General features: G+C 37.4%; 1 protein-coding gene across 1 annotated transcript; it reads right to left on the bottom strand.

The window, feature by feature from the left end:
• Window positions 1-3,187: 3,187 nt before the first annotated feature.
• LOC143571681 (U-box domain-containing protein 33-like) lies at window positions 3,188-9,650 on the bottom strand. The gene is made up of 9 exons (XM_077057043.1): window positions 9,505-9,650; window positions 8,936-9,057; window positions 8,041-8,162; window positions 7,848-7,952; window positions 7,321-7,738; window positions 7,090-7,230; window positions 5,956-6,486; window positions 4,235-4,984; window positions 3,188-3,569 (listed from the first exon to the last, which is right to left on the bottom strand). The coding sequence occupies exons 1-9, from the start codon at window positions 9,605-9,607 to the stop codon at window positions 3,387-3,389; spliced, it is 2,475 nt and encodes an 824-aa protein (XP_076913158.1). The 5' UTR covers window positions 9,608-9,650; the 3' UTR covers window positions 3,188-3,386.
• Between the last annotated feature and the right edge of the window lie 1,132 nt (window positions 9,651-10,782).

A 10,782-nucleotide genomic window follows, 5' to 3' on the forward strand; every position in this document is an offset into this window, starting at 1 on the left:
TAAAACAAATCAAAACTAAATATTAGTTGAACAAGTTACAAATAATTTTACCAAAACAAATAATTACAACTCTTCTTCGTCTTCATTCTCGTCTTCACCCTCGTCTTCGTTATCGGAAGAAACCCCGTCCTCCGCCTCCTCATCATGAATATGACGCTCTATTGGTATTTCGTCTTCAAAGTTCGCCTTGTGTTGTACACGATCCACCGCATCCAAATGGTCCTTTAGGCAAATGCAAACCTCTAGAGACTCGGAAGTTAGTTTTGTTCTTCGCATAGATAACACCCTCCCACTAAGAGAAAAAACCGATTCGGAAGCAACCGTTGAGGCTTGTACGGCAAGCAAATCACGAGCCATGGCGGATAGAATGGGAAATTCGTTTTGTTTACCTTTCCACCAAGCCAACAAATCAATATTGCGAATTTCGTCGACCGTTGCGCCCTCAACATAGTTTGCTCCACTATATCGACCAAGTTCGCTACTTGGTGTGTTTCCTCTTTGCCTCTTAGATGCCGATTCACGAATCCCATTCATCAAGTTTATAAGTGGGTCATTGCACGGCCTACTAGTTGTTGTTTTTTTCACAAAAGACGATCTCGTGCTTGGACCATACATTTGAAAATAATGGTCATAAAGGTCTTGAAGGTTTTTGTTGAACTTGTCATTCGCTTCCGTCGACAACTTCGGGTCAATCTCGTGCATACCTAAGTTATCGAATATTTCCTCAATCGTTGTTTCAACCCCATTAACATTTCAATAGGGGTTTAATGCGGCGGCACAAGTAAAGACCGGCGGTATGTTTTCAAAATATTTTATGAACTTTTCTTTCATCACCGCAACAATATTTTCGAAGAGTTTGTTCTTCTCCGCAAAGCTTTTAAAAACACAAGACATATAGTACAATTCTTGCAAAACCCAACAACTAGTAGGGTAATAGACCCCCGATAATTTTGTTGTTGACTTTTTGAACACGTCAAGATACTCCAACAAATAACCGACTTGGACCCAAACACTTTCCGGAAACATATCGGCCTCGCGTTCTTCAACAAGATTGTTATGAAAAGCTTGTAAAGTTTGGCGTTGGGCAAAAGCACACTTTAACATATGACAAGTTGAGTTCCAACGGGTTGGAACGTCCCAATTCGGCCCCAAATACTTTCTTTCAACCGACTTGCAATAGTTCTTATATTCAAGATGTCTTCTTTTACAACTTTTGAAGACATCTTGTAACATAAGTCTAAAGTATTTTAAATCATCACAAATGTTTTCATTGTCAAGACCTATTTGAACAACCAAGTTGATGATGTGTGCAACACATCGGACATGAAAAAAATCCCCGAAACAAGGTGGTGAATATTTAATGATAAATTTTTCAGCCGCCTTAGTATTGTTTGAAGCGTTGTCAAACGAAATCGAAAATATTTTATTTCTCAAGTTGTAAGTCGTTATAACTTCATCAAGTAATTCAAACAATTTTTCGGCGGTATGTGGGAACGGGAAGTTTTCAAAAGCGATGGTGCGTTTCATCAATTGCCATGTCACCGGATCAACCCAATGAGCGGTGACACATATGTATGATTCGGGCAACCCGTGTGGTGCCGACCAAACATCGGTAGTTAAACTAACCATGGCTTCTAAAGAATGAAAAGACTCGATTAACTCTTTTTAGCACACTCCCACAACCTGATACAATGACGTCTTAAGGTAGTACGACTTACATGAGTGTATCTCGGTTGTAGAGTTTCGCGAATCAACGACGTCAACTCCGGGTCATCAAAGTGGTTAAACGGCAAACCTCGTTGAATAACGAACTTTGTCATTCTATCTTGAACTTGAGTCGTGTTGTAACGAAATAGTGTACCATCTTTACCCAAGTCAATTTGATCGGTCGCGCCAATCCCTTTCAACGCCTTGCAATATGGCTTCTCGATGTGCTTTCTCAAAGTAGAGTTGGAATCGTGCTTTAATATTGAACCACATAGTTTGCAACGAGCCTTTTGATAACCTTCGTCATCCACAATCAAATCCCAATTCTTCCATATGTCTTGGTTGCGGTTGTGGTTGACTACCGTAACAACCCTTGGGTCCTCCGTAACAGGAACGGGGGCAACAAAAACACTCTTCTTAGCCTTCTTGTTAGTTTTTTTGATGGGTGCCATAATAATATTTAGTTGGATGGTCGGGTAACGGAACGGGTTTGCTAAAGGAGTAGTATTTTAGTTTGTTTTTGAGTTTGGTGGTGAAATTAGTGGTGGAAAACAAGTTATATATAGGTTTGGGCATCAAAAACCGGTTCCAACGGCTATATTACCGTTGGAACCGGTTCCAACGGCTAATTGGTGGCTAAAAAACCGGTTCTAACGGCTATATTACCGTTGGAACCGGTTCCAACGGCTACTTTGACTTTTGTTTGACTCTTCAAAAAAAAACCCGCCGGAGCCGGTTTTTCCGGGTACGAACCGAACCGGTTACAATTAAGAACCGGGTAGGAACCGGGTTGGAACTGATACTAACATACAAATATGAGAACCAGGTACGATTTTCGGGTACAAAAATACCCAAACCGGATATTGTACCAACCGGGTTGGAACTGGAACCGGTTCCGGTTCGGTTCCACTAGTTAGGTTCCGGAACCGGTTTTTTTGTGCACGTCTACATGGCATTCTTTCATTAATTTTTGAAATATTATGTCAAACACATATTAGAGTATTAGTATTATATACACAGGTATTTGAATGAGAATGACGTAATGACAATAATGCCCTCAGTTATTTTGCACATGCCTATCACTTTTGTTAACATTTAGTGTTAACATTTAGAAGTTAAAGTAAGTAGCTAAGATTGATATAAAATCATAACCTTAGTGCCCATATATGTGACTTTTAAACATTATTACTAATCTTGTTACTTTAAAGGCTAGCAAGAAACTGAGGAAAAACATACAAAACAAAGGATAACAAACAAGATTATGATCTTATGTGTATAAATAACCAAACACTCACTAAAAGGTTTTAAAAACAAGAAACCAGGCTAAACAAATGAAGAATCAATAACCACTAGGAATGACGTTGTCAGGAAAGAAAACTGAGTCAGAGTAAGTCTCATGCCCGACTCATGCCCCCAGAGGCGGGGACATGTCCATGAAAAACTAAAACTGCTCGGAGCAGCACCCACACGCGCAATAATGGAGAAAAACGCTTATGCGAAGGCAACCTGTCATGCATTTTCAATAGAGAACTAGTTGGCAAAAATCACAAAACGTCACATATACACAAGAATATGCGAAATATGCCATCTGTCACGATAACCACCGTATACAATCGCTACCTTTTTCATATATACACATATACGTAACTATATGACAATTAAATGTGAAAGATAAAGGTTTATGGCTGCTGGAGCCATTCTTGAATGGCAGAGCGAAGAGCACGGTTTGGGACAAGGTTGGAATTGGCTAACTCAAGGTTCGTCATGGGTGAGGTGTTATGACCACCGTCTAACCATCCTTTTAGAGCCTCTGCTTCGTAAGTAAACCCATCCGCAGCAACCACTGGATCTTGCATAACTTCCTGTAAATTTCATCCAGACATGTTGAACCAAATGTTTCACTCTTTAACGTGTTGACTTTAGTTTCAAGCAGGCCCAACAAAATAAAAGCTTGATCGAGATTAGAGGCATAGATGAGCCAAGCCGCTCGTAAGCAACTCGAGATCGGCCACTAACTACTCGAATCGAGCTACGCTTAAATGACCTCGAGCCCGAGCTTGAACTTAAAAAGAAGTCATTTTAGTAAGTGAGCCCGAGCTTTACTTATCGTGTGCCTAAACGACCTAATTATTCATATAACTTTTATTTTATATATTAAATATATATTCATATAAAGATTATTAAGTTATATAGAATTATGATACATATAACTATAAATATATATTATGTTATAAAAATTATAATCAGATTATATATAAAAGGGGTATCGGAGCAGCTTGTTGCCCGTTTGCCTTGTGAATAAACTTTAACATATATAAAAAATAACTATAAATGTATAAAAAATAATAAAAAACAAACAACCCGAGCGTGATCCAAGCCCAAGCTTGAAAAACTACTCACGAATCAAGCTAGGGCTTTAGAAATAAAGTTCAAACCATGCGGAACTCGAGCTCTCGTAAATTAAACGAGGTCGAGCTCTGCTCGTATACACGAAATTAGACAACGCAGTTAAGAGGTGTAAACAAACCTGAAAGATTGGACAAATAAAGTAAGGCGGAATCTGGCTTTCTCGTTCTGACCCAAACCCAAAAGATGAAAGCCCACAAGAGACCCGCATAGGTTCAAGCACCCGCCAAACCTCGGATGCAAGATCGGGCCGGTTTTTTCTAACATCACAACAACTCATTGCTAAAAGAGCCAACTGTTGTGCCTGCACAAATGACCAATCTCCAGCCGTTGGATCCAATATGTTTTTCAAATTTTCTTCATTAAGCGCGCGCTGCACTTCCTTTGTTAGCCCCAAAGCGGGTTTACCCGTTAACAATCTCAATAATATGATACCAAATGAGTACGTATCTGACTTCGAAGTAAGCTCCCCGGTAGAAAGAAATTCAGGGTCCATGTAGACAAACGTACCCTTCGGATCGGTTCGGCAACAAAAAGATGTGTTATTGCTTGAAAGTTCGGTTTGAGAGAGAACACGACATATTCCAAAGTCGCTTAATTTTGTGACCATGTTTTTGTCTAGAAGGAGGTTAGCCGGTTTTAAATCACCGTGAACGATAGCACATGAATGAAGAAAAATGAGAACGGAACAATGTTCGGTGGCTATACTGATGCTGGTTTGCCATGAAAATGGGGATGTGTTGTCTTTGCAGTTGAGGCGATCTTCGAGGCTTCCACCGGAAAGATACTCGTAGATGATTATCCAGGCATCCGGGCAGGCTCCGATTAGGGTTACAAGATTTGGGTGTCTCAGTCTGCTCAAAACGTTGACCTGAAAAGTCAACAACGAGCACAGATACATTAGTTCTGAATTAGCAGACCATATTTAGAAACAAAACTAATCAACTGGGTCAAACTCATAGCAACCAGGAAGAAATTAAACAAAAACTGAAAATAAAAAAGAACGAACAATTCTAAAAAACAAGATGGATAACTGCTTATGTTCCAGATATGTTTAAACCAAACTACCTTAATGACACTCGATCAAACTCTGTGATACAAGAAGTAAGAATAATAATCAACCCCTCATAATTCCTATGTATAGGGTCATTTAGTTATGGACACAAAAAACATAATTGATAATTTATGCCTTAATTCAATTGGGGAAACAAGTCAAAAGTCGTCGAAAGTGTATTTTAATGCTTATAAGTTATAACCAAGTTTTCATAACCAAGCCAATCAACGAACTGGCAGCCTTACGGGTTCACTAGTCATAATACTTTTTTAAATTAAGAAACCAGATGACATCATATATATATCAATCAATCAATCATACCCAGTAAAATCCCACCGACAGCAGAGCTATAGGTAGGGTCTGGGGAGGGTGGGATGTAGGCACACCGTACCTCTATCCAAAGGAATAAAGAGGTGGCTTCCAGAGAGACCCTCGGCTCTAAGAACATGTGTATGAAGCAAAAAAAAAAGGAAATCAAAGACATCATAGATACTTTTAAGCTGAACATATAAATATATGACAAATTTAAATTAAAATAAAGAAATGTATTACTATTCGTGTGAATCTGAGGTATGAAAACTTAATTGAGAAGACATAGAGTTTAAAGTAGTAAAATAGATCGATACATGGTCCTTTGGAAAGGGAAAAAAGTTAAAAAAATTGAACTACGCTCTGATTGGTAGCCAGGCGGTCCAGTTCTGAAAGCATTGCATACTATGCGAGTGCAACATCTATATTTAAAAGATTAAATTATAATTTAAACAATAGAGTTTTTGTAACCACCATACCTCCTGCTGAAACTCGGTGGGCCCTTGCATGCTATGCGAGTGCAACATCTTAATGGCAACTTCAGTATGCCGAATAAAACCTCTATAAATACTTCCATAGCCCCCTTCTCCAATCTTGAAAGATGGGTCAAAGTTGCGAGTGGCATCTTTGACTTCCGAGTACGAAAACTCAGTGTAGAACTGAGAGGCACTTGAACACGAGGCTTCATCTGCCTGTTTCTCCCTCATTTCCTCTAATAATCTAAGTGCATCATCACACTCTACCTGCAATTCATCACGTTCCTTTTTGTATGTCTGCAAAAGGCCAACAGCATCAAACATTTTCATTTCTAGATCCTGCACCGAGCGGCTAGCAACAGCAATTTGACTTTCGAGATGTAGTTTCTGTTCAAGTGCCAAGCGGAGTTCTTCTGAAACTTCATCAAGCTCCCTTCTAATATTTTCATGTTCTTCCTTGGTTTTTTTGAGGGCTTCATCAACCTCTATCCTTCGTCTCAATTCTTCGGTATACGAGTTTTCAGATGCTTTAACCTATATGATTATGGCAACAAAATCAACTCTGTGAACTCATTATTTACTTATAAATATGTCTATTCGGGTTATGCTTTATCAATAAGTCAAACAGATAAGATTAAAATTTTAACTAACACGAAAACAGGTCAAAACCGCCTTAATTGTACTTTTAATGCATAAGACCTTCTAAAATCATTTTAATAAACATCATAGAAGATTATAAAAATAATAACATACCTGGCACACTATTTATATTAAAATATAAAGAAAATGAACAGAAAGCGTTCCTTAGTGCCAAAATCTTACTCATTTTGAACGCATTAAATGCATATTTGACTTTAAACATGTTTCATTAGAAGATTTTAACTTATGCATGCATGCTTCATCATGATACACAATCATGGTGACACATAAGGTCGGTGCTGCTGACCAAAATGAGCTGAGCCCATAATTGTGCATCCGCACAGATTATAAACAGGCTCAAGCCAGCTCAGACCAGATTGCACCACTACTCTTAGACCATTGATATATTTGTTTTTAAGAATCCTGGTTTGTTTATTATAGATTGATTATGTTTAATTTATATATAATAATCTAGAATATTTGACAAAAAGACTTTACCCTGCGTTTAGCCTCAATAGCATCTTTTTCTGCTTTCCTGTGTCTGAGAGACTCTTCAAACGCGTCTCGTTTGGAATTGTCTGCCTCAGCCATGGCTTGCATAAGCTGCTCATAAAGTTCATCATTCATTCCCCTTTCCTGCTAAAGTTTCAAATAAACTCTTAATAAAGTTTCAGTTAAAAATATTAAAATAAAATTGTGTGTACACATTCAAGAAATGGTATTACATACCAGGACGCTTGGAGGGGAAGGGTTTTGAACATCGTCTTTAAATCCAGCCACAGAACGGTAGTTTGAATCAGCTTCACTTATTGCATATGGGATCAATCCTGAATCATCCACCGTTTCACTAGAACATGTAGACAATCGCGAACCAGTGGAAGGACTTCTTTGTGAAAGCCCACTCCATTCTGAAGATAACCTAGCTGCAGGAGTTGACTCGATACTGAAAGTTGGTGACATTCTGGTCCCACGATTGTCAGACATGACTCGGCGGTAGTCCTGAGCTGGACTATTGAGCTGTAATATAGTACTCTGTCCTTCAGTAATAGATCTTGACCTCAATGAACTGTCTCCAGAATCAGAGTTTGTGTTTGGTAAAACTGATGGAGATGAAACCGAGACACCGACTCCATCCAACCTTCCCGGCCTGCATTGACATAGCAACTTACGATTGTTTCTAACAGCGTTTTTGTATGCGTACACACGTAGTACAACATGCAACACAGACGACTAGACAAGTAAAAAGTTATGCATACCTGGTAAATATGACGTTTCCTTTGCATATAAAGTGAATCTGACAGGAAGGATCTGCAACCAAGCGTACATAGATGGCCTTTTTGGACTTCAAGTCAACCATTTTCCTGTATGTTCAAAGGTATGATAAACATGAAAGTGTGATACTCGTATACAAACAAGTAATGAAAATGAAAGCTTTCTTACAACTTATACCTTGAATAGTGCTTATCTGCAGCTCCTCCCATCACAAGCCTTCTGATATTATGCTGAAGAATGAATTCAACAATTCCTTTCTCAATAGAATCCATTTCAATATAGTGTGTTTCAGCAGACACCTGAGTAATTTGAAGAATCAAGATCCCACAAAGAAGGGTTAGGAGCTAGAATGGATTTAAGGGGTGTTCGGAGTGTGTATATTGGAAATGATTATGCGACATTGAGTAAACAAAAATTGATAATCAATTATAACCCCACTAGTTGCAGAAAACAATGTTTGGGTAGGTCCTTTTTGTGTAAAGTTGTGATATTCGAATAAGAAAGTAAAAAAAATGACTTTGGCAAAAAAAGATAGCTTATGAAATGTGAGTAAAGCCTCTTAAAGTAAGTTAAAGGAACCGAGTAAATAAGTAGTAATAATCGGTTTTTTTTTTTTGCCAACTAATCAGGCATCATTTAGTGGCGTTGATAGCCGAAAGACAAGGGTACATGCACCGATCAGCCGGTGTCCCGATGATTGAGTGCTATGTGCCTTATGTCCAAGGCTTGATGCAAAACTACTATCGAGCCGGGGGTCTCATCGGAAGCAGCCTCTCTATCCTTATGGGGTAGAGGTAAGGCTGTCTACATCTTACCCCCCCTCAGACCCTACCATAGCTTTGCTATTGGTGGGATATACTGAGTACGATGATGATGATGATGATTTTTTGCCAACTGGTATGAAACTATGAAAGCTGATAACTTGATCGCAACAGTCAGATAATCAGCAGAAAGATTTGTTTATCAAAATACTAAACTGACTTTAAAAGATAATAATCAGATAATCATTTACAAAATACAGATCCACATCCCCTTAGCAACAATAAGGTTCCACAAAAATCATTTACAATACCCCTGCTTGCAGACATGTCTGTTTATATTTGTCAAGAAGCCGGAGCATATCTTGCCTCTCTGTTTCATGGTACGCTGCTACTTGATGTGCATCAAGCTGGTTTATCCGAAACTTTGTGCCCACTGAAAATTAGAACAAACATTAACATATGTGCACATAAACGCATCTGAAAAATACCTTTTTTTCTCGCCTCTCTCTTCTATTAATTATACATATTTCTTTAATTCTTTATATATTTTTTTCTTCCCGACTTTCTCTCCTATTAAATAATAATGATTTCTGTAATTCTTTTTATAAAGCGTTTTGTTATTTTAAAAAAAAAATAAGTTTGTTCATAAGACATTTTCATCAATTAGTCCCAACATGGTTTCATTCATAACCATTCAAACAATTACAGTAAAGAGTTATATAACCAGTCAACAAGCTGCACTGCAACCCCCTTTCAATATAAATCAAACATTATTTAGCTCGAATTAAACGGTTTTCTATAAAAAAAAAGAATCATGTACATGTTTATGAATTATTATCCAACCGTGTATAGTAAGAAAAGTCAAGGAAAGAGATTTTACTAAATGGGATCTTGTCTGCAGGCTGATGAACATGAAGCATGCATATCCGTCTACCTCCCGAATTACTTAACGCCCATCGCAGAGTCAACTGGCTCTCTTTCATACTCTTCCCCACAGCCACATAAACCTTATCCTCAACCACCTCCTTACCCGCGCACCCTCCCCCGCCATCTCAATCACAATATATTCTTACCACAGCCCTACATATGTTCATTTCTATTGAAAATTGTTAATAATATCAACGGATTAGAATATGTTTTCCCCCAAAATCAAGCTCCTAAATTGGAAACATAATATTGTGATTGAGAGTGAAACATAAACCCTAACTTAAATTGAAGAGTGAATAGTTATAATAAGACAGTTGAATATGAATGTGTGAGTGAAATCAAAAAAAGGTTGTAATGATGAATGAATGAATGAATGAATGAATGAATATACTCTCCTCTATTCTTCCTAAATAAAGTGAAAAGGGCTAAATTGTTTTGAAGCTATATAATATAACCTTGATTGATTTGAGTGTGATATTATTATTATATATAGATATAGATATTTTGTTTATTGATAGAATTGGGTTGGTGATGTTTATCCGGTCCGATTGCTTGATAACATATACTCGACGTTATATATACACCCAATATAATTTTGTTATTTTAAGTATACACTCTGTATAATATACTAGCTTTTAACCCCTCAAATTACGGGGTTGTTCAACATTATTCATTTATAATATTTTTTTGGATTTTAATTTTATTTATTGTAAATAAGTTAATAATATACTTAGAATTTGATGATGAAAGGGTTTCACAAACAAATGATATATTATAATTCAGTTTAAAAGCTATATGGGTTTGGCGAGACCTATGATCCACTTATTTCTTTTACTATAAAATTGTTAATTAATTATAAATAATATATATATATAATTGGATATTAGTTTTTAGTATATCTCTACCTTATATGATTTTAATATCAGGTATTTTGTGAGATTAATTTTAATTTTAATGAGATGTTATAACCCGTTTAAGGGTTATGTGGGTTTGCTGAGACTCATAACCGTGAATTCGGGTCAACTGCATAAAATGTATCCATTTACAAATAAAACAATCTAGTGGCTTGAGAGAATGTAAAAGCAACCAGAGACCTTTTAAAAGTTTCATTTATATATATTTAAGATTCAATGATATACCCGAAAATGCATATATGGCTGATACTTGACGAGTTTTAGCTTGGGTTCAGGGTCGGCCCTTAGGGGGGTTGGGTGGTCGACGGCCCCCAGTC

The sequence above is a fragment of the Bidens hawaiensis genome, unplaced genomic scaffold (assembly GCF_021521415.1).
Source record: "Bidens hawaiensis isolate Kalapana, Puna unplaced genomic scaffold, B.hawaiensis_p1.1 tig00025460_1, whole genome shotgun sequence".
NCBI lineage: Eukaryota > Viridiplantae > Streptophyta > Magnoliopsida > Asterales > Asteraceae > Bidens > Bidens hawaiensis.